The sequence below is a fragment of the Pelophylax lessonae genome, assembly GCF_965119305.1.
Source record: "Pelophylax lessonae genome assembly, chromosome: 4".
In the NCBI taxonomy this organism is placed as follows: domain Eukaryota; kingdom Metazoa; phylum Chordata; class Amphibia; order Anura; family Ranidae; genus Pelophylax; species Pelophylax lessonae.
In genome coordinates this window covers 122,019,220-122,044,273 of record NC_138771.1, presented here as the reverse complement: position 1 = coordinate 122,044,273, position 25,054 = coordinate 122,019,220, and the positions used below count along the sequence as shown (strand labels likewise).

At 41.7% G+C, this 25,054-nt stretch overlaps 1 protein-coding gene across 1 annotated transcript in view; it reads left to right on the top strand.

Annotated features, from left to right (window-relative positions):
- The window catches only part of PPCDC (phosphopantothenoylcysteine decarboxylase), a 138,938-nt gene that overhangs the window by 53,568 nt on the left and 60,316 nt on the right, over nucleotides 1-25,054 (top strand). The window contains exons 3-4 of the mRNA XM_082256187.1: nucleotides 17,940-18,035; nucleotides 22,126-22,254. Coding sequence (XP_082112313.1) covers nucleotides 17,940-18,035; nucleotides 22,126-22,254 — 225 coding nt within the window. The remainder of the gene's footprint in view (nucleotides 1-17,939; nucleotides 18,036-22,125; nucleotides 22,255-25,054) is intronic.

Sequence of the window (25,054 nt, the reverse complement as noted above, 5' to 3'; positions counted from 1 at the left end):
ATTTAATTTGATAATATCTGTTTCATACACAGCTGGAACCCCTCCCTCTCGTTTTATTATCCCTTGCTCATAGGCACCATTCTGAGTTGCAAAAGCATTCCACATTTCCGCATACTTCTCAGGCACTGCACAATCAATCAAAATCCACATATCTGCATATGTAGCTTGCTGTGTCCTTCCTACCCACAACATTCTCTTACACCATTTCTTTGGACATTTAGCAATGTTTGGTAAGTCATCTATTATTGTCCTTATCTCATGGGGTTTCCAAGGGATATACACTTTTCCTATATTTGCTTTTTATACTTGGCCATCCTTTCTCCTGGTAGGGCAACCTCCCTCACAGGCATCTGCTCTTCAGGTTTCCCTTCCAATTGTGACCTAATGTAGTTCATTTGACTCCTTTTTATCTCTGGGGTATGCAAAAGCTCTATCCTAAGGGCCTTTGCTCTATTCCTTGTCACTGCTGGTGAAGGTATCGGTGCCGTGGGAGTTATTGGCTCTTTTACCTTCACAAATTTTGCAGTAGAACCTGGACCTACATCATATTTCCACTGTTGCCCATTCATGTCAACCAGAATCCTTGACTTGGGTTCAGGGAGGTGTCTAGTAAAACTTTCATTCCTATCAAAGGTTGTTCAAAAGCTATATCTTACATAGTTACATAGTAGGTGAGGTTGAATAAAGACAATAGTCCATCCAGTTCAACCTGTGTAGGTGTGTGTGGCTGTAATCATCTCACATAGCCCTTAATGTCCTGATCCTTGAGATGTAAGTCTAAGAGTCTTTTGAAAGCCACCATTCTTCCTGCAGAAACCACCTCTTGTGGTAGAGAATTCCACAATCTTGTAGCCCTAACAGTAAAGAACCCCCCACATTGCCTGAGGTTAAAACGCTTCTCCTCTAATCGCATTGTATGCCCTCTTGTCCTCATGCAATTCCCTTCAAAATGAACAGTTTTTTTCTAAGCTGAGGTCCCCATTGAGATATTTATAAACTGCTATCATGTCCCCCCTCAGGCGTCTCTTCTCCAGGGAGATTTAATCGAGCGATTGCAGCCGCTCTTCATAGTTAAGGTCCTCCAATCCCCTAATCAGTTTAGTTGCCCTTCTCTGGACTCTCTCCAGCTCCAACACATCCCTCCTGAGGACTGGTGACCAGAACTGGACAGAATACTCCAGATGCGGTCGGACCAGAGTTTTATAAAGTGGAAGGATTATAGTCTTATCTCTGGAATACATCCCTTTCTTTATGCATGCTAATATTCTGCTGGCTTTGGCAGCTGCCGCTTGACATTGCATGCTGTTGCCTAATCTATCATCAACCAAGACTCCCAGATCCTTCTCCATTTTTGATTCCCCCAAGGGTTCCCCTCCTAACGTGTATTGTGTTTTTATGTTTTTAGTCCCCAAGTGCAAAACCTTACACTTCTCCACATTAAACCTCATTTGCCATGTCGTTGCCCACTCCGTTATTTTGTCCAGGTCATTCTGTAGGATATCTGCTTCATGCTGTGCAGTTATTGCCCTGGCCAATTTTGTGTCATCTGCAAAAACTGATAACGAACTACTACCTCAATGCTGTTTATGAATAAATTGAACAAGGTTGGTCCCAGGACTGAGCCCTGGGGCACCCCGCTTACTACCTCAGACCAGTCTGAGTATGCGCTGTATATTACCACCCTTTGGACTCGCCCTTTTAGCCAGTTCCGTATCCAAGAGCAAACCCTGCTGTCGATACCTGCAGACCTTATTTTATAAATTAAGCGCCTGTGGGGAACTGTATCAAACGCCTTAGCGAAATCCAAGTACATCACATCCACTGGTCTCCCCCTATCTAGCTCACAGCTCACCTCCTCGTAGAAGGTTAAGAGATTGGTTTGACAAGAACACCCATTTGTAAACCCGTGCTGATTACTGCTGATGATGTTGTTGTCTTTAGCATACTCTACGATATAGTCCCTTATCATCCCCTCCAGAAGTTTACATACTATTGATGTCAAACTGACAGGCCTATAATTTCCCATGATATGCCTCTGGCCCTTTTTGAATATCGGAATCACGTTAGCCTTCCTCCAATCCCCTGGTACATCTCCTCCTGTCCTAATACTGTCAGCAAAGATCAGGAACAGTGGTCTAGATATAACCTTACTGAGTTCCTTGAGTACTCTCGGATGTACGCCATCCGGGCCTGGTGATTTGTTTGTGTTAATCCAGCCTTTCCCTGATTTCACCCTCTGTTAGCCGAACACCATATCTACGTTCAAGCTGTGTAGTAGGACGTCTTCGGGGGGTCTCTTCTACCCTGGTACTGGTGGTACCCCTTTGTTCTGGTATATCCTGAACAATAGGGGTACTTGGGTCCTCACTTCTGTCCTCAATCTGCTCTAAGACAGGAGCGGAGGCTTCCATCGATTCTGCTGCTAACTCCCTTCTTAGTAGACTATAGGGAGAAGCCCAGGCATTGGGTAATTCTTCCTCATCTAATGGTAAAGAAGCTTTTTCTGTACACATTTTATAAGGAGGGGGTTTTACCTCTTTCTTAGATACTTCCTCCCAAGCTGCTAAACATTCAATTCCCCCACAACCAGACATTTTAAATAGCAAGTTAAACAAGGCATCAATTGTAGGCGTACTTAGGGAAGGATCCTCTTTGTATGCTTTCTTAGTAATTTTGCACCACTTTACATGGTGTTTGAGAGCATCTGGCTCACCACTCACCATCATCTTAATGATGGGTGCACTGGGATGCAATTTAGCAACATTTAAGCCTGTTTTCTTTGCTATTTTCAACAACCTTTTTGCGAGTCCTAAGTCATTCATAATGTGCAAAATGTTTTTACCAAATAAATTTCCCATATCTTTATTTTTCTTGTTACCATCCTAAGAAATGACAATATTTGGAGGTCCGGGACCAAGAACTCCACTTTTTATCACTACGGCTGTGTACCAGCAGCCCAGTACAATACTTTGAGATATCTCACTTTGTTCTATGCTATGCTTCTATGAGTGAAAATAGGCTAGTCTCTCTCTGAATCCCTAATGCAAAGAACACTCAGCAGGTCATACAGACACTGGGGCTCAGGGCAACTTCTGCGCTAATACCATCATATTAGTCATTCAACAACACACATTCACTTCAGAAGTAGTGGTACCTGCTTAAATACATTCCTTATTACACAACTATTTTCATATTGTCATTTCTGGGGGCAAGGAGAAAAGAAGCACTTCTAACAAATATATTTGCATGCACAATTTTTACCTGGTACCATATAATAATCTCAGTAACCCTACACAGACAGAATGCAGATAAATTCAAAGGAAACATGTTACCTTCTGTAGCCGCACTCCCCATCCGGCACCTCACCACCGCACAGAAAAGACAGTGTCAAGATGAGAAATAAGGGGAGTGGCCTAGAGAGGACGAGATGTGAGGACGTGTGAGAAGGAGCTCCCGCTAACCCCTCTCCCGGACCTACCCGACACGGCACAGCTATAGCGGCATGCTAACGACTAACATGGCCAGGAACCGCCCAGTGACCCGCTCGACCAGCGAACGACCAGCGGCGGACAGGCGCCAGTCACAGAGGAAGTCGGACGGCGGTATTCAGCGATACTTTCAAAATTGTCTACCCGGGGCACCTGAAACAAAGATGGCGGCCGCGCGTGGGGGTGTACAGCCCAAACAGAGCGTGCAGCAGCGAGCAGAGAAAGGAGAAAAGCTGTCGGAAGAGAGCCCAGCAAACCTTGTGGTGATGGGGAGAGAAGCTGAAGCAGCCCTCGGTAACCAGCAAGAGAGTAGTAGCCCAGAAATTAAGGACTTACTGAAAGCTCTGCCGACAAAAACAGAGATTGAAGCTTTGATTTTAAGGATTGAGGAAACACACCAGCGAGACATACAGGAGCTCCGCAAGGATATGACCCAACTGACCAACAAAGTTACCTCAAATGAAGCGGAAACCATACGTGTAAAAGATCAAGTGGCTGATGTAAAGAGAACCACAGAGACACTTCTAGAGCTCACTATTAATATGCAGCTTCGTATTGAGGATATAGAAGATCGGAGCCGCAGAGGAAATTTAAAGCTGAGAGGTGTACCAGAAGTGGAAGGGGAAAACCTGCAGGAGAAGGTGAGAGACATTTTTTTAAAAGTGCTTGCCCCTACCTCCCACCCTGCGGCCCCCTTGGAAATAGACAGGGTCCACAGAGTAGCAGGGTACAGACAAATAGACCCTAGCAGACCTCGTGATATTGTATGCAAGATCCATCACTATACACAAAAAGAGGAGATCCTTCGCAAAGCCTGGGATATAGGCATAATTGAAATCGCAGGGTCTAAAATAAAAATACTCCCGGACTTGTCTAAAAATACTTTATATCGCAGATCACTACTACGGCCAGTATTGGACAGAGCCAAGCAGCTGGGTTTTAGATATAGATGGGGTTACCCGCTGGCGGTAACCTTTTTCAAAGAAAGAGACATGTTTGTTCTGCGAACCCCGACAGATCTACCCAGTTTATTCGAATTTCTTGGTACTGAACCTGTCCGGGTGGAGGATTGGTGCGCAATTGACCCTAGGAAAACGGGGTATTTAAACTGGAACCCCCTCAAAGGGGGGATGAATGGAAACAGAAATAGGAAAGCATGGTTCCAAGAGGCTCGAGAGACTGGAGGATCAAGCTGAAGGAGAGAGCGGAAATGAAAAATGATGTAGGAATGTCACCATAGGGACTCTTTTTTTGGGTTCCTTTTTTCCTTTTTTTTTTTTTTTTTTTTTTTTTTTTTATTTTTCAATATAAACTCCTTCCTACGATAGGGACCAAGAGACACTCGCCCCTCCACACCCTCGTATAAAATTTATTCTCAGTGAACTTGATACGTATTTTTCTCTAAACACTTGGAAAAGAGGGGTTTTTTTTTTTTTTTTTTCTTCTTCCTTCTTTGGGGTGTTGTTTGTTTTTTCTTTTGTACTTACTTTAATAGAGCACAAGAGTCACGAATCACGAGTGTGGAGAGTGTAGGGGGTCCTTATGGGTTATGAAGGGTCTGTGTTTTTGTTTGTTGTATAACATTCTTTCCTTTTTTTTTTTTTTTTTTTCTCCCCTCTTTTGGGGGTGTTTTATTGGTTTAGGTTGTGTGAAGCTATATATTAAATTTTTTTTTTTTTTTTTTTTTTTTTTTTTTTTTGGGCACACAATTAGTAGATGATCTTCTAATTGAAGTAGGTGGGGTAAGACAGCAGGGAGCTGCCTGCACATTCATAATATGGCAAATTGTTGTAAAATTGATTCACGAATAGCACTACGGGTTTTCTTTTGGAATACATATGGAATACATATGCTTAAAGGACCATTTTTTCTGGGTCCCTAAGAAGGGTGAAGATCACGGAGAGAGAAGGAGGGTCACCTCCCTTTTTTTTTTTTTCCTTTTTTTTTTTTTTTTTTTTTTTTGCCCCGGGGATAGCAGTATATTACAGATATTTTTCAGAAAGTGTGAAGGGTGGTGAAAGAATCAATTAATTACCTGTAGGTCTGAAGAACTTGTAGGGGGGGAGAGGGAGTGATAGTTGTAGCATTGTGAGAGAGGAGGTGGGGTGGGGAGGGGGGGGGGGGAGAGGGGACGGAGGAGTTCGCCCCCTCTCCGTACCTTCCCCTTCACCCTTTCTGTTTTTTGTTTTTTCCTTTTGTTTGTTTCTGTTACCAGCATGTAATAAACTAATAGAGGGCGTGACAGGGACTGGAAACAGTACCTGGAGTTAGGGGACATTGTATTAGGGAAGAGGGGATCGGAACAGAATGGGGGTAATATACAGACCTCTATCATTTACAAATCAAATTTATTTGGCTCCTTTTTCTCTTTCTTTTTACTATCGAGGGCTCTGTCTCCTTTCTCCCTTTTTTTTTTTTTTTTAGGGATCGTAGGCGAACAGCCATTAAATTGCTTAAGTCAAGATTTAATTGACTGAATGATCTTAAAGAGAGGACAGAAATGGGACCCCCTTCCCCTGGGTTTTTTTTTTTTTTTTTTTTTTCCTTCTCCTTGAGACCAGTATGCTGATAAGCCAATAGAGGGCGTGGTAGGTATCGGAAACAGTATATGGAATGAAGGGGACATCATATTAGGGAAAAGGGGAACGGAGTAGACTGGGGGTAACATACAGACCCCTTTCATTTTCATATTAAACTTAGTAGCTCCCATTTCTCTCTCTCTTTACTATCAAGGGCTTTGTTTTCCTCTTTTTTTTTTTTTTTTTTGTCCCCGGGGGCATAGGCGCAACGTAACGCTTATTTCCAATTTCCCCCCTCCTCCTTTTATTGTGATACAGAGGAAGGTCGGGAGAAAAATAGGCCGGGAGAAGTAGACAGAAAAAAGGAATGAATTTAGACATGCCGAAGATTATGGAAATGATCAGTGTCGGGGTTTGGGAGAGGGAAGGGAGAGTGGTATTCTCTAATCCAATCCAACCATAACCCCATTTAGGAATTAGCTCATAGAACCAACATAGTTTGGATGAGCTACCCAGCGTAAAGCTATTTAGCGACCTCTCTAAAGTTGAGAGGCCAAGAGGGTATCTCCCCTTCTCCCCCCCTGCCCTCCATAAATTTAATTTTTTTTTTTTTTTTTTTTTTTTGCCTTTATCCTCTCTCTCTCTTCCACTCCTCTCCTATTGAGCAATGGAAAACATAAAAATTTTATCCATTAATGCAAAAGGCCTGAACACTCCAGAGAAAAGGAGAATCTTGCTGGACGATCTGAATAGATCTAGGGTAGATATTGCAATGGTGCAGGAGACACACTTCAGGGAGGATAAATGTCCAAAGCTTGGTAAGAATTCCTTCCCCATAGTATACCACTCTACCAACTGGGAGGCAAAGTCAAAGGGCGTATCCATCCTTCTATCAAGGAACATACCTTGGAAATGTACCCAAATTATGAGCGACCCAAATGGACGCTATTTGTTTGTGAAAGGGACTATAAGAGAGACCATAGTTACACTAGTTAACATGTATGTCCCAAATGTAAAACAGGATTGCTTCTTGAGGAGGAGCATGGATGCACTTAATGACTTCAGAGAGGGCCATTTAATAATAGGGGGGGATATGAATATACCCTTGATCCCTTCAGAAGACACATCAAGGGGCATATCATCAATTCCGCCTAGAGTAAGAAAGCAGTTCGCTAAGACACTACAGGAGGGACAATTAATAGACGCATGGCGTATAATGCACCCAAGAGAAAGAGATTACTCATTCTATTCCTCTTTACATCAACAATATTCCCGCATAGATTACTTTTTAATCCCGCATAATCAACTACATGCAATAAAAGACATAGTGATAGGCTCAGCAACTTGGTCAGACCATGCCCCAATTACAATAACCTACGACTTACCAGACAAAAGAGAAAGGAGAGAAACAACGTGGAGATTGAATGAAAACCTTTTACAAGACCAGGTGACAATGACAGAAGTTGAATCAGAAATGGAATTCTTTTTTTTAACCAATACTATTGTAGATTCAGACCCAGGGATAATATGGGAAACGCATAAAGCAGTTATAAGAGGTATTTTTATTAAGCATGGGGCTAGGATTAAAAAACAACGAACTAAACAACTAGAACAGTTACTCCAACTGCTAAATAAAGTAGAAGCGAAACATAAACATGCACCGTCAGAGGAGGGAAAGGCAGAACTTCTGAAGATAAGAAGGGACATCAACGAACTTCTAGCCTTTAGAGTTAAAGCAGCAATTCAAAAAACGAAAAGGATCACATATGAATCAGGGGACAAATGTGGGAAGTTATTAGCAAAATCACTTAGAGATCAAAACTTGACGACTTATATTCCACATTTAGTAACGGATGCAGGACAGAAACTCACATACCCTAAACAGATAACTCAGGAATTCAAAAAATATTATGAAACATTATATAATTTAAAAACCCCCATAACCCCACAATCTCAAATGGAGGAGTATGTACAAATCTCACAAATGCCCCAGCTGTCTGAAGAGGAGAGTAAGATACTTGAGTCACCAATTACATTAACAGAGATAATGGAGACTATAAAAAATACGAAAGTTGGGAAGGCGCCGGGACCTGACGGGTTTACGATTCACTATTATAAGAAACTAATTCCATACCTGAAAGAATTCATGAAAGATATGTTTAATGCGTGGGGGGCAGGGAAAACAATCCCTAAAGAAACTATACATGCACATATTTCGGTAATCCCCAAGGAGGGGAAAGACCCCACCTCGTGTAAAAGTTACAGACCAATTTCCCTGTTGAACACGGATTTTAAAATTTTTACAAAGATCCTAGCAGTTAGACTGAAGAAATATTTGACGAAATTGATCCATCTGGATCAGGTGGGATTTGTCCCAAGCCGTGAGGCGAGGGACAATACGACCAAGTTGCTGAATCTATTACATATAATCCACCAAAATAAAATACCAACCGTTCTACTTAACACCGACGCAGAGAAAGCGTTCGATAGGGTAAGGTGGGAGTATATGTTCGTAGTCCTTCGTTACATAGGAATAGGGGAAAAAATGTTAAGATGGATAAAACAAAGTTACTCAACCCCCTCAGCAAAAGTAAAAGTAAATGGAATTCTTTCTACAGAGTTTTTAATCACAAACGGAACGAGACAGGGTTGTCCCCTGTCCCCCCTCCTGTTCGTATTATCATTAGAACCGTTCCTGTGTAGAATCCGAATGAACCCAGACATTTCGGGTATCATAGTGGGGAAGGACCAATATAAACTATCAGCGTACGCCGACGACGTTCTATTTTCGATTACAAAGCCAGTTATATCACTTCCTAATTTATTAACCGAATTAGGGAAGTACGGAACTCAATCTAATATGAAGATAAACTTTATTAAATCCGAAACAATGGGAATAGAACTAGCAGGGACACTTCAACAACAATTAAGGGCAAATTTTAAGTTGAATTGGACAAAGACGGCTTTAAAATATCTAGGGACGTCAATTACTTCAAAAATCTCACAATTGTTTAAGATGAATTTTATCCCCCTATTAAAATCCATAAATGCATTATTACAAAAGTGGAAAGGAGGAATGTATTCATGGATGGGAAGGTGCAATATAATTAAAATGAGTGTTTTACCAAAATTTCTGTATATTTTCCAGGCACTTCCCATCCACATTCCACCTCGATACTTGTCCCAGATTGAAACCATGATAATGGATTTTATTTGGAAATCAAAACGCCCCAGGGTAGGGAAGAAATATTTATTTAGATTCAAAACAGATGGGGGGCTGGCGATTCCGAATATGAAGAGATATTATCATGCCGTTCAATTAGGCAGAATGATTGATTGGTGTCGCCATAGAGAATATAAGTTATGGCCAAACATAGAGCAGGCACAATGTGAGGTATCACTGAAAAGAGCCCCCTGGTGTCATAAGAACTTGCCAACAGCTATTAAGAATCACCCTGTTATAGGAAACACGATTAAAATATGCGCAAAAATATTTAAACAAGACAATCTTATACGGGAGAATTCCTTACTATACCCGGTCCTGGGGAACCCCCTCTTTGAGCCAGGGTGTCAAGACAGGAAGTTTAAGGCTTTAGTAGAAAGGGGAATCTTTCAGATTCTTGATTTCCGCTCAGACACAGGATGGGTGACCACAGATGAGTTAACAGATGGGTCAGGCCTTTTCGGCCTAGACTCATGGAGGGCTTTTCAGTTACGCCACTTTCTGGGAACATTGAAAGCCCCCCCTCAGGGAGATAAAGAGGTAACACCCTATGAAAAAATATGCACCCAAAATGGAATACTGGAACATACTATATCCAAAATGTACTCCTTGTTAATGACATCAGTGGTACAGCATAAATTCCCTTTCTTGAGGGAGTGGGAAAGGGAAATGGGCACTACTTTCTCACCAGAACAAGAAAATCAAATAATTAAGTCAGTATTTGCTACCTCAATGTGTGCTAGAATTCAAGAAATGAATTATAAAATTTTTTCCAGGTGGTATTACACTCCGGTTAAAATGAATAAAATTTCTATAGCAAATACAGACCGATGCTGGAGATGTGGGACAGAGAGAGGCACAATGCTTCATATATTCTGGGCATGTCCTAAATTAGAAATGTATTGGGAACAGATTCTGAAGATAATACAAAAAATTACGAAAAGCTATATCCCCAAAGAACCGGCTTTGTTTCTGCTCCACGTCTCTAGCATACCGATACAAAATTACAATAAATCTATTATACCACATTTAATAAATGCAGCCAGGACATGTATTCCTCTCAGGTGGAAAGAGACTGAGCCACCTAATATAATTACGTGGTTTAGGAAGGTGGAGGAAATAAATAACTTGGAAAGCTTGGTCTCTTCCGCCCGCCAACAAACTGATAAATATGAGAAGAAATGGAAACAATGGATAGATTACGTAAATTCAGGAGAAGGACAACTTTAAAACACAGAGAAAGAATTAGATATAATGGATAAATAAGTATAAGGAAGAGGTTCGGGAGAGGAGGAGAGAGGGGAGGGGAGATTTGAGAGGGAGGGGGAAGGGAAAAGAAAAGAGATTTTGGTTTTTTTTTTTTTTTTTTTTTTTTTTTTTTTGGAGGTGGGGAGGAGGGGAGAGAGGAAAAAGGATTGAAATGGGAGATTTGGGTTCGGTTATAGAATGCCTAAGGAAGACTTTGGTCACTTTTGAGTCGAACTGAATATTTTGAAATTTGTAATCGTGAAAGTTGGAATGTTCGGCTATAGAATGTTTAAAGGAAGGTTATGGCTCTTTTGAGTTGAACTAAATATTGTATAATTTGTAATTGTGAAAGTTGGAATGTATTCAATACAATGTATATGTAACTGAACTTAAAGAAATAAAGAAATAATTTGAAAAAAAAAGATGAGAAATAAAGTTTTTCTCACCTGAGGCCTCTTTGCTGACGTCCCTCCTGGTGCGGGATGAGAGCCGGTGGTGGAGATGCAGTCAAGAAGACACGATTCGGGGTCACCAATGTTGTGTTGAAATAAAAGGACATCCATGCCAATCAGATTGCATTAATCTCTGTCTGTTTACTGAGCATAGAACCTCGTACGAGAGATCGCAGTGGTTACAAGAGAACTGCGATGCTTATTACAGTGGGTTACACGTTTTTATAACAAAGTGATTACATTGAAGTCTATGGTGGGCATAAACCCAAATACATATTACACAATACATTCTTTTACAGATAGTTTCAAAACACATATGGTCACCTCGACCCCTTAATGGAGTCAAGTAAAAGGTTATTCTGACATTAGGGGAGATTGATTATGTGAGGGGATTAACATCTTACGCAAAAGGGACTTTTTACAAACATATCTTTTCCGAGAATTTTATCTTAAACTTGGCAGAATATTTCATATCATCTGGATATCAGTTCAGACACATAATAATACATATTGCGCAAAGACACGTAGCCATATTGCGAAATAGAATCACCAAACAGAATTCTAAAACTTTTGTTAAAATATATCTTCATATTAAAAGGGAACTCTTTGACTATATAACGATATGCTCTTCATATATTTCCATACATTGACACTGTCTTGCTACGACACCTGAGAATGGTTAGGAACCTTTAAGAACCTGGCCAAGGTTCCCCCTGGAGATTCATATTTCCACATTTCTCCTGTTACTGGTTCCATTATATTTCCCAAACTGTCCCTTCGTCTAGACTGTCCTGTAGAAGTCTCACCTTTTTCAGCCTTTGGTGATCTCGGTGACCAAATCCCTTTTTCCATTAGTTTTAGGGCATATAGTTTTAGGGCATCTATTCTGGACATAGAGGGAGTGCTAAGAGTCCATGCAGACCTACAGTATCTCATAAAAGTGAGTACACCCCCCCCCCCCCATATTTTTGTAAATATTTTTATATCTGTTCATGTGACAACACTGCAGAAATTACACTTTGCTACAGTGTAAAGTAGTGAGTGTGCAGTTTGTATAACAGTGTAAATTTGCTGTCCCCTCAAAATAACTCAACACACAGCCATTAATGTCTAACCCGCTGGCAACAAAAGTGAGTACACTTCTAAGTGCAAATGTCCGATTGGGGCCCAATTAGCCATTTTCCCTCCCCGGTGTCATGTGACTTGTTAGTGTTACAAGGCCTCAGGTGTGAATGGGAAGCAGGTGTGTTAAATTTGGTGTTATCGCTCTCGCTCTCTCATACGGGCCACTGGAAGTTCAACATGGCACCTCATGGCTTTCTGAGGATCTAAAAAATAGAATTGTTGCTCTACATAAAAATAGCCTAGGCTATAAGAAGATTGCCAGGACCCTGAAACTGTGCTGTAGCACAGTGGCCAAGACCATACAGCAGTTTAACACGACAGGTTCCACTCAGAACAGGCCCCTCCATGGTTGGCCAAAGAAGTTGACTCAGCGTCATATCCAGAGGTTGTCTTTGGAAAATATACGTATGAATTCTGCCAGCATTGGTGCAGAGGTTGAAGGGGTGGGGGCCGGGGTCAGCCTGTCAGTGCTCAGACCAAATGCCGCACATTGTATCAAATTGGTCTGCATGGCTGTCATCCCAGAAAGAAGCCTCTTTTAAAGATGATGCACAAGAAAGTCCTAAACAGTCAAGCATGGTGGTGGGAGTGTCATGGTCTGGGGCTGCATGAGTGCTGCCGACACTGGGGAGCTACAGTTCAATGAGGGAACCATGAATGCCAATGTCTAAGAGGTTTCACACAGATCAGGCCTCGCCATGGTCAACTAAAGGAGTTGAGTGCACATGCTCAGCGTCCTATCCTGAGGTTGTCTTTTGGAAATAGACATATTAGTGCTGCCAGCATTGCTGCAGAGGTTGAAGAGGTGGGGGGGTCAGCTTGTCAGTGCTCAGACCATACGCCGCACACCGCATCAAATTGGTCTGCATTGCTGTCGTCCCAGAAAGAAGCCTTTTCTAAAGATGATGCACAAGAAAGCCTGCAGTTTTGCTGAAGACAAGCAGACTTAAGGATATAGATTACTGGAACCATGTCCTGTGGTCTGATGAAACCAAGATGAACTTATTTGGTTCAGATGGTGTCAAGCGTGTGTGGCGGCAACCAGGTGAGGAGTACAAAGACAAGTGTGTCTTTCTTACAGTCAAGCATGGTAGTGGGAGTGTCATGGTCTGGGGCTGCATGAGTGCTGCCCGCACTGGGGAGCTACAGTTCATTGAGGGTACCATGAATGCCAACATGTACTGTAACATACTGAAGCAGAGCATGATCCCCCTCCCTTCAGAGACTGGGCCGCAGGGCAGTATTCCAACATTATAGATAAGACCCCAAACACGCCTCCAAGACGACAGCTGCCTTGCTAAAGAAGCTGCTGGTAAAGGTGATGGACTGGCCAAGCATGTCTCCAGACCTAAATCCTACTGAGCATCTGTGGGGCATCCTTAAACTGAAAGTGGAGCAGCATAAGGTCTCTAACATCCACCAGCTCCGTGATGGGTTAAAGCAGCTATGGAAAATATTGGTGTCCACACAAAATATTGACACTTTGGGCCCAATTTGGAATTTTCACTTAAACAATTTTCTTTGAAATGTCAAAGCTGTCTTATCCCCTTGTTGTATCATTTTTACAATTGGTATTTCAGGCTGCAGCTGTGTGGTTTTTAAACCTAAAGCTTTTGCTACTTTAGCCAATTAATCCCCCATTTTCTCTTGACAGCCCACATTCCGTCATTAAATGGCAAATAAGTTTATTCATACTATTACCCATAGTCTTAATAAAAAATAATAAATAAATAAAATATTAAAATTATATATTTTTTCCTTCTATTCACCCAGAGTTAGCAATATTAGGATCCAAAGGGATCTGGGACCCTATGTACTTTTTATTACAATAGGCTGTGTACCTGCAGCCAATATAGCTCTAATGCTTACGGTCCTATACTCAATATCGAGCAATTCATAGGCTAGTTTTATAGACTGCTTCTCCTATGTCAAAGAACATTCAGCAGAGCACTCAATCACCGTGTTACACAGAGCTTTCAGCTCTACACGAGTCAAGAGCAGAAGACTACACTCCCAAGGTTACTTTGTGTTGGTGGTTTTAGTATACAAAAATGTAACATCTTCACTTTTATTAAAGCTGAATTTAGTAACATTTTTGGGCTTGGCAGGCCCAGGGGCATAATTTTACTTCTAAGGCTTTGTTCACTCCAATGCAATTTTATGTGCTTTTTAGGTGTGATATGTTGAAATAAATCCTACATATTGTACCTTTTTGATACGTTTTCAGCAAAGCGCACGGTTGGGTGGTAACGCACCTAAAATGCAACTCATCCAAAGTGCAAAGCACATATGTGAGCTGGGCCTAATGAAATGTGTCTTATGTCTTCACTGGCTGCTGCCTAGTGTAGAAATCTTCCCTGCAGTGAGTGTGGATACCCTCCTGGAGCAGTGATCTTAGGGCATTTCAGGAGTTGAGACTGACACATTGGCAGTGCTCCCCACCCCTCTTAACTTTTTTATTTATTTTTATTTAATCATTTATTTTATATTGGAGGCACAGTGGTATGTGGACTGATTGCATAATCGTTATTGCTGACTTAATGATCACCATAATACAGTAACATTAGCAAACCATAAGAAAATGCAAACATTTAAGAAGCATCTGCCTACAAGTGATTAGAGATATTGGGACTTTTCTAGGGTTCATCAGTGCAGGCCAGGACACTGTAGTACAGGAGGTAGAGTAATGAGTAGACCGAGATATCAGGTGTTCTCTAGGGTTCATCAGTCCAGGTCAGGACACTGTAGTGCAGAAGGCAGAGTGATGAACGGATGGAGATATCAGGTGTTTTCTAGGGTTCATCAGTGCATGTCAGGGCACTGTAGAGCAGGAGGCATAGTGATGAGTGTATGGAGATATTGGCAATTTAATAGGGTTCATCAGTGCAGGTCAGGGCACTGTGGTGCAGAAGGCGGAGTGATGAGTGAATGGAGATATCAGGTATTCTCTAGGGTTCATTGGTTCAGGTCAGGGCACTGTAGTGCAGAAGGCGGAGTGATGAGTGGATGGAGATTTTAGGTGTTTTCTAGGGTTCATCAGTGCAGGTCACATGTATGAGAAGCTACTTGAACAGTGGGATTTTCTAAGGTAATTTCCGTCCACTAGCTGCCTGCACTCCTCCCAGGTTCAATATCTATCAAACATCCTTGTGCTGTGCCAATAATCTGTATCCATGTTCTTTCAGAACTTGGAGGTTTTGTCATAAGAAGTCCCATTCACCCATTTCCAGGCAGAGTCCTCCTTCAGACCAATCCATGATCTCCCTAGGGACCGCGAGATTGTCTTTAGAATACCTATCTCTGCCTCTTCGTTGATGACCACCAGATGACCCTTCCTATCCTCGCAGTCCTTGGCAGATGACCATTGCTGGACACATCAGATCAACAAGTAGCAGCTGGGGACATGAGGTACCCAACCCCAAACACACAATGGGTCAGCAGAGCTGCTATTCTGTTTAAAGAACTGGTCTGCCAGTTGTCCCAGAGCTGCCAATATCCTCTGGCTGTCATTGGAAAGAGAACCTGCCACCTCGTCTGATATAATCTGTATCACCAGGGACTCAATCTCCTCCACTTTATTCATCACTTTGGATTCTTGGATGCTTTTCAAAAAGTGTTGCACTGTTATTCTTTCCATCTGGGATCCGAGTTGACTCAGCCCCTCTACTCTGGATTGCATCCCCATACTCGGATTCATCAGCTTCACATCCATGTTCTGCTCAATCTGATTCACCCCTTGGCGTGTGAAGATGACAAAGGATGATGATGATGATGAAAAGGAGCGCAGTGCAGAGAAATGACAGGAAGCATATTAGAGCAGAGGGCCGAGCAGTCTGTCTGTCCATCAAGATTCCTTGGAGGCGCTAAATTGTTTATTTCTTCCTCTAATTATTTCATCCGTGTTCTTATGAAGAGACCTGTCATTTCCATCCTCCTCTCCTCAGCGAACACCCTTTCCAGCTAAAATTACATAATCTGGGAGGACACATCACTGTATTATCACTGTATTGTTGTGGTCAGGCCATTCCTGTGGTCACAGCAGTAATATGGAACTCTGGGTTCCCTTTCTGTCTCATGAGTTAAGGCAGCTCTCTGTGGTGGGAATATTATGATAACATGGTGAAAACTGTCAGATCTCCTATCATATAGAAGTTTTAGAAAACGAATATGTCATTTATGATGACTTTCGCAAAATGAACTGAAAAGCTTATTTTCTGCATTAAACTTCAGTAGATGGAAGTGGCCACCAGGTGGGGTCTTTGTGTTGCTATGTAGGGAATCTGAGCTCTGAACTGCACAAGCTGCTTTCTCCTGGAAATCCAGATTGTCCTTCCTTTATATTCCTCTTAGAATGTTTACAAGTCTACATGAATAAATCTGTCATGTTACAATATACAGGGACAGTATCAGTTTTAAGAAGAGATACACCTTTTATCATTCGAAAGCCACCCTTGGTCCCCAATATGGGGGTTCCCATTCACAGCCAACTTTTAAATAAGGAAATTAAGTAGAGATTGCATCCGCCCACAGAGGTGAACCTCTGGCTGTAAGTGGGAGTTATATTTTGTGACGATATTGCTACCAACAGTAAAGATTACTTCCAGATGGGGGGGGGGGGGGGTAGAACATTCCTTGTTCCAATTCTTTTCTTGGTAAATTACTATCCGAAAGGCTTTACCAAATAACTTCTGAGAAATGATACAACATGGCTGTCCCGCCCCTGAGGAAGGTAGCAATCCATTACACTGCAAATGTGATCCTTAGACTCAGTACAGTACCCTAACATGAGAGAGGATCCCTGGAAACCCTCCCAATGGGAGGACTTAAATACTTACACTAGCATATCTGTAACCCCCCCGCAAGGAGAGAACTCAAAGACTGTCACCAGAATCCCTGGAAACCATTACAGGTATAGGACTCAGGAACTACAATCAGGATCTCAGGAAACCCTCCCAGGGAGAGGACTCCAGGATTGTTACCAGGATACCTGAAAACCTTTCCGGGAGAGTTGACCCGAGGACTATCACCAGGATCCCTGGAAACCCTTCCAGGGAGAAGACCTCTTCATTTCTTACCCATTCACAAAACTCATGCTATTCTTTCCCAGAATGCAAAGTGGTCTGTGAATGGAGGACAGAGAAATGAATGTCATGATCTGCCTTTTTTAATCAGAGCACTTTTCATTTTGGGATAGAGGAGTATGAGTTTTGTGAATGGAAGAAAGGACGAAAGGGAAGGCAAATGGCACCATTGCCTAACTTTTGCAGGTGCTAATGTTATCCCCACAGCACCAGAAGGTAACTGCTCTGGGGGACATCTGGAGTCACTGCAGGAAAAATTTCTACAATAAGCAGCAGCCAATGAGGATGTTGGAAAAACTTAATTATGGGTACATTTTGACCCTGCTGTTGCATAGAAAAAACAAAAAAAACAAAAAAAAAAACATTTTTACTTAGGGTAAGAAGAAGAGGAGTTAAACCGTGACCATGTGAGCTGTGGGTACATTTTACTGTATGAAATCTCTCCTCCCCACAAATGAAAATTCACTTTCCAAAGAAGCTGAACCCATGGGCAGGCACCTTGAGACATCTGAAACCCAGAAAAGGAGCCATGTTAATATGTTTGAACCACCCCACAGGTCTGCCTTAACAGTATGTACTGTTTTGGAGAAGAAGGCATTCATACGAAAAATCCAGATAACCAATTGTTTCCATAGCCTGCACTATGTGAAATACATTCACCTATATTATAGCTGTACATTCGATAATAATCTCCACCAAGCACTACTTTGTTGTTTTGCTTACACACAGTTGGACATACTTTGTGTTGCTGTTTTCTCAGTGTCCTACATCATATTCTATCTAACTGAATGTCTTCTTTGTAGGTACAAGTGCAGGTTGTGACTACGGAAAAAGCAAAACACTTTTATAATGCGAAAGAAATATCTGTACCAATTTACAGTGACGATGATGAGTGGAAGGTGAGATGTGTAAATTTATTTTTGTTCCTATGAATTCCTTAAGGCTTGTAACCAGAGGGGGTGATTTAGTAGAGATAGCATATGCAATACTTTTCTGGCATTAATGTTGTCTAAAAATGTCCTGCCTCAAACTCAAGAAAGCAGTGTGACCGTTCTAATGCTGTTACTGACACAGGTAACAAATTCAGATAGTTCTTAATAGGGACACTTTTACATTATGTTGCAGTGGCTGTGACAAATCCAAGAAATACCGCCACTTAGGAGTAAGGGAAACTCGCAGTAAATGACAGATGTCATCTTGGAGTAATTTGTGGAGGGAATGAGGATGTTGGTTGCTAGGACACTGGCTGTTGATATCCTAGTAGCCAATGACGTTCAGCCTTACAAAATCATTAGTTGCTGGGTTTCCAACTGTCCTTAGGCCACTGGTATCCTTGCAATCAGTTAGGCTCAGCTTCACAACATCATTGGTTGCTAGGATGCTGGCTGCCCCAAGGCCACCAGCACCCTAACAACCAGTGCAGCTCAACAGCACAGCATACTTCAGACCGGTGCACAATGCAGGCTTTGCAACAAATTCATGTACATGTTTCAGACCTGTACATGAATTTGTCATATTTTAATGATATTTGTTGTATGTTGGCGAATACTCTTCTAAACAATGTCTGGGCAACTCTTATGAACTCCAGGTACAGTTTTTCATCTACCTTTCACTGGAAAAGGAAGCAGGATGCAGGGAGCTTGTGCCCCTTGCTTCTGGTAGACCTGTGCTAGCAAGAGGCCATTAAAGTAGGTCTAAGCCCGAACTAGACCTGTAGTTCACTAAACGTCTGTGTATTGTAAACAGTTTACATTTGTTTTAAATTTGTCTTAATTTTTTTCATCTCTGCACTGCCGATATCCACTTGCTCCAGTGGCAGCTTCATGTCATTGCTTGGAGCAGGCAGGTGATGATAGTAGTACATTACTGCGCAATGTGCATCATTGTGGCCACCTATTGACTCCATTGGGAGCACATGTGACAACAAATCGTCACTTTAGAGACAGGGACACTTAGAGACAGGAACAGAGTGTTGTCATCCCTTAGCAGTATATGAAGGGCCTTCATGGCAGGTTCACCAGATATTTTTATGAAATCTGCAGATTCAAAAAGACTAAAAATGTATTTTGAAATTACTTTGACATAGTAAAAATTAGATTTTAATTAAAACTGGAGAGTGCAAAATCTGGTGCAGCTGTGCATGTTAGCCAGTCCACTTCTAACTTCAGCTTGTTGATTTAATATTTACAATAAAACCTGGAAGCTGATTGGTTTCTATGCAGAGCTGCACCAGGTTTTGTACCAGTTTTAGTAAATCAATGGTCCCTGCTAGCTGGTGGAGTTGCAGTTTACTGTCCCCCTTAAGTTGCAATGGCAGTCAGTTGGGGTTATACACATGCCCCTGGCAAAAATTATACCCCATGTCACATTTGACAGGCAGTACCACCACAGAATGAAATCCACGCTACAACTGCGTCCTAAGCATGTGGTCCTGACGCTGCATGCTTTTCATGGTTCAAACAGGAGGTGGTCTCGTATCACTCCTGAATGTATGAAAACATTTTACAAGATGGAACAATAGGTAATGGTATTCAGAAGAAACCAGAAACATTGTGTAACTGTATATTTGTGAACTAAAATGTAATACTGAAATATTTACAATTTTGTGTAGTGTTTAAATAGCCTAAAATGAAAAGACCAAGAGGCGCCCTGGGAGGGAAAAAAGCGAGAACACTCTACTTATGCCTAAGGTCCCATTTACACTATTGTGTTGCAGTAAGGCATGGTTTACTACAATGTTCATCAATGCATGTTACATGCTTTTGAGCAATGCTGTGCACCCAACCCACCTTAGTGTTGGATATGCATTATAGTGCAGCCAGGAATAGTAATGGTAATGGAAGCGGGGTTCATTTGGAACAGAAACTAGCCACTAGTATACCATAAGGCCCTGTTCTGTTCTATTTAATCTGTCTGTAGGTGATAAAACTAAATGGTTGGTGGGCAAGATTCTGAATATCTTTTATTGATTACAGTTCTGCAATAGGGTTGATATTCTTGGAGGTCTCTAACATGGAAAATGATTTGGCATTGCTGAAAGATTGGTCAAAGCCGTAGAAACTGAAATACATCCAAGTGGTGAATCCGATTCAGGAGGGCAGTTTTTTTCAATATGAAACCAAAATGAAGAACACTGGGATAAAACTTTAAACTAACTGGAGGAAAGTTCAAAACTAATCTTAGTATTTTCAAACCTGCTTGGGACAAACCTAGATCTATAGTCAGACAAATTTAACGAGAAAAACAAAACAAAAAAAAAATGGGCTTGATGGACTACTCGGTCTTTTTCTGCCATCACTTTATCTATGTTTCTATGAAAAAGATTTAGGGGTGCTTAAATTTTTTATTTTGCAAAATGAGCAAACAATGTGTTCTGGCAATGGGGAAATCAAACAGAATTCTTGGGTATACTGTATTACTGGAGGCATCATCAGCAGGAGGAAGGCAGTCCTGATACCCTATATAGATCTTTATATAGAGGAACCACCAGCGGGAGGAAGGAGGTCCTGATTCCCCTATATAGATCTTTATATAGAAGGACAACCAGCAGGAGGAAGGAGGTCCTGATTCCCTATATAGATCTTTATATAGAGGGACCACTGGCAGGAGGAAGGAGGTCCTGATTCCCCTATATAGATCTATATATAGAAGGTCAACCAGCAGGAGGAAGGCAGTCCTGATTCCCTATATAGATCTTTATATAGAGGGACCACCAGCGGGAGGAAGGAGGTCCTGATTCCCTATATAGATCTTTATATAGAGGGACCACCAGCGGGAGGAAGGAGGTCCTGATTCCCCTATATAGATTTTTATATAGAGGGACCACCAGCAGGAGGAAGGAGGTTCTGATACCCTATATAGATCTTGAAATAGAGGGACCAACAGCAGGAGTAAGGAGGTCCTGATTTTCCTATATAGATCTTTATATAGAGGGACCACCAGCAGGAGGAAGGTGATTCCCCTATATTGAACTTGAGTTGAACCCTATTTAGAATACTGTGTCTAGTTTTGGGGACCTCGCTTACAAAAATTAAGTTAAAAGGGGGCCAGAGACAGGCAGCTAAAATGGAGAGATCTGTGAGATAAAACACCTCAGGAAACACTGCAGGATGCTAATATGTACAGTCTTGCATTAGGCAGAGAAAGGGAGGAACAGAGTTTCAGCAGAGCAGGTCAGTCGGTCAGCAATAAATGGATTTAAACATGCTTGGGAAAAACCTAGATTTATACTCAGACAAAAAGGGTAAAAAAAACACAAAAAAGGAGGCACACTCTGCAGAATACTTGGTCTTTGTCATCACCCAATGCACCATACATTATTTACATGGGAGTTAATACACCGCAGTGATGTGAATGAGTCCTAAGACATGTCACTAATGTTTTTTTTTTTTCTGTTCCAGCTAAAGGCTAACCACACCTATGAGCAAGCATTTTATATATTGTGTCTTACCAGATATTATACTGTATATGGTGGTTACTTTTTTTTATTTTGTGGTGTTTTTTTTATATTCCTTTTTAAGCTTAGAACCTTGTCATGAAGTAAAAAAAATACCTGTTGATCAGAAACGAAGTGTCCTTGGGACTTCTGTGAAGTAAACTAAAGCATAACTACCTTAACTGCCAATACACACTATACCTTTTTCCCCTCTGTAAACTACTGATCTCTCTTTCACTTTGGTGAAGGAGCTGAGGAGAGGAAGACATGTTTGAAGTTCAATCTAGGGTAACAAGCAAGGTTGCCCCTTAAATAAAGTGGAGTGAGTGAGTGCAACTTCTCACTGGCTGACTAGTTAAAATTAGTGAAAAAAAAAAGCCAGAACAAAACAAAAACTAATGCAGCCATCTCATGTAAGGAGTCATCCCCTTTGGTTTTGGTTTAGATACAGCTTTAGTGTTCTACATAACAGGGTTCATAATTATTGATTTTTTTTTTGTTTCAGTGGTTAACACTGACCCTTTTGTCCCCCATTTTTTTTATCTTACATGCAGATGTGGACGCAGCGATCTGACCCCGTTCTTCATATTGAGTTGCGACGGTGGGCAGATATCTTCCTCCTTGCTCCCCTTGATGCCAATACTTTGGGGAAGATTTACAGTGGGATCTGTGACAACTTATTGGTAGGACATTTGTTTTTTTAAATTGGAGTAGTGATAGGTATATTTTAAGTATGGTTACAGGCCACGCTTTCCTTCCTTGACCCTGCATTTTTGGATGTAAGAATTTACCACTGACGTAATTCCAGCAAATGGTATTTCCAAAATAGGTGAAGGGAGAATGCAATGTACAACAATGAGGCTACCACCCAGATAGGAAGCAATTGTGCTGCAAGTTCGAAAATGACTTGCCAAGCTATTGCTAGACTTGCTGGGCTTCAAAAGTTTGTTACACAATTGCAACAAGTCTGCATTGCATGACCCCAGATCAGCTTTCTTTGCAAACATTCTGCAAGTTCTGTTCAGTTTAGTTATGTTGTGCAATAGTCATCCCACCACAGGGGTCACTGTGGCAAAATTTTCGTGCTGGAGACTTGAAGAGCTCTAGCTGTAGCCTCACCACTGCAACTTTGCTCTTGATAGAGACTTGCCACTCTAATTTGCTACAAATTGGAAAAGCATCAACTAGAACTTGTGCTTCAAGTGCTCTGCAAGTGTACAACTTGCCAGTGAAAATGTGCAGGAAGTTACCAGACTTACAACGCTGCCACCTTTTTTGGCAAGGTATCCTGGGCAAGTCTCACCATAGAAAATAGAGGGGGTTGGTCCACAGTCATTTGTAGTTTAAGAATTGCACATCTACATTTAGTTTATAATGGCCTGATTAAGAGATTGGTCACACTGTGTGATGATCTGTGTTTTTCCATACTAGATGAACACGGGTCAACCCTAGGACACCTAAAAAACTGTTGTTTTCCATGTGGTCCATTCACACCATGATGCTGGTGTGATTTGCAGTGCTGTGCATAAAAATGCAGTATGTTCACTTGATTGTACCACATGTCAACGCACTGCAGCACAACACGCTGCCCTTCTGTGTGAAGACATGAATTAAAAATGTTGCTGAGACTTCTAATAAAGTTAGAAAAGGAAGCCGTGTGATGCACTTCGTTCCCTGCTGGAGCTCACGATCACAGCTGCCTGCATGATAAAACACAATGCAGACTAGCCGCTTGCTGACCCTTTAACATAGATATAGTGTGGCTTTGCTGTGCCAGATTATGTACTAGGTACGTGATCTGGCAATTCTGGGTAGGGGGCGCGTGCTGCCGGCAACCTGGCCATGCTGTGATTAAACACAGCAGATGTCGATCAGCGGGTGCCGGAGTTCATCCATTGGCTGATCCACATCCGATTGTCTGGAATTTACGTAAATTACGTATTTTATGTTAACAAGACAGAGCTCTGTCCTGTCCTGTAATGGATTTTCTTTGCCTTAGTGAAAGTACCACACTGTTTACACTAAAACACTGACTAGGCACAAATTTAAACCTGTGATAGCCCTAGATCACTGATGGCGAACCTTGACACCCCAGATGTTTTGGAACTACATTTTCCATGATGCTCATGCACTCTGCAATGTAGTTGAGAATCATGGGAAATGTAGTTCAAGCTAAGGACATGGATTACTGGAACCAAGTCCTGTGGTCTGATGAGACCAAGATAAACTTATTTGGTTCAGATGGTGTCAAGCATGTGTGGCAGCAACCAGGTGAGGAGTACAAAGACAAGTGTGTCTTGCCTACAGCCAAGCATGGTGGTGGGAGTGTCATGGTCTGGGGCTGGATGAGTGCTGCCGACACCGGGAGCTACAGTTCATTGAGGGAACCATGAATGCCAACATGTACTGTGACATACTGAAGCAGAGCATGATCCCCTCCCTTCAGAGACTGGACTGCAGGGCAGTATTCCAACATAACGACCCAAAACACACCTCCAAGACAACCACTGCCTTGCTAAAGAAGCTGAGGGTAAAGGTGATGGACTGGCCAAGCATGTCTCCAGACCTAAACCCTATTGAGCATCTGTGGGGCATCCTCAAACAGAAGGTGGAGGAGCACAAGGTCTCCAAGATCGACCAGCTCCGTGATGTTGTCACAGAGAAATGGAAGAGGAGTCCAGTGGCAACCTGTGAAGCTTTGGTGAACTCCATGCCCAAGAGGGTTAAGGCAGTGCTGGAAAATAATAGTGGCCACACAATATTGACACTTTGGGCCCAATTTGGACATTTTCACTTAGGGGTGTACTCACTTTTGTTGCCAGCGGTTTTGACATTAATGACTGTGTGTTGAGCTATTTTAAGGGGACAGCAAATTTACATTGTTATACAATCTGTACACTCACTACTTTACATTGTAGCAAAGTGTCATTTCTTCAGTGTTGTCACATGAAAAGATATAATAAAATATTTACAAAAATGTGAGGGGTGTACTCACTTTTGTGAGATACTGTATATAATTTTTTTTTTTTAACTAAAAAAAAAAAAACTTTTTTTTTTGAGCTCAGAAAATAAACACAGTGGTTATCAAATACCACCAAAAGAAAGCTCTATGTGTGGGGGAAAAATGGACATAAAGTTTGTTTGGGTACAGGGTTGCATGACAGCGTAATTGTCAGTTAAAGTAACAGTGCCATATCGCAAAAAATGGCCTGGTCATGAAGGGGGATAAATCTTCTGGAGCTGAAGTGGCTAGTGTGAACCAATAGTTGGGGACTTTCATTTCTTGCTGTTACAGTGCCTTGCGAAAGTATTCGGCCCCCTTGAACTTTGCGACCTTTTGCCACATTTCAGGCTTCAAACATAAAGATCTAAAACTGTAATTTTTTGTGAAGAACCAACAACAAGTGGGGCACAATCATGAAGTGGAACGAAATTTATTGGATATTTCAAACTTTTTTAACAAATAAAAAACTGAAAAATTGG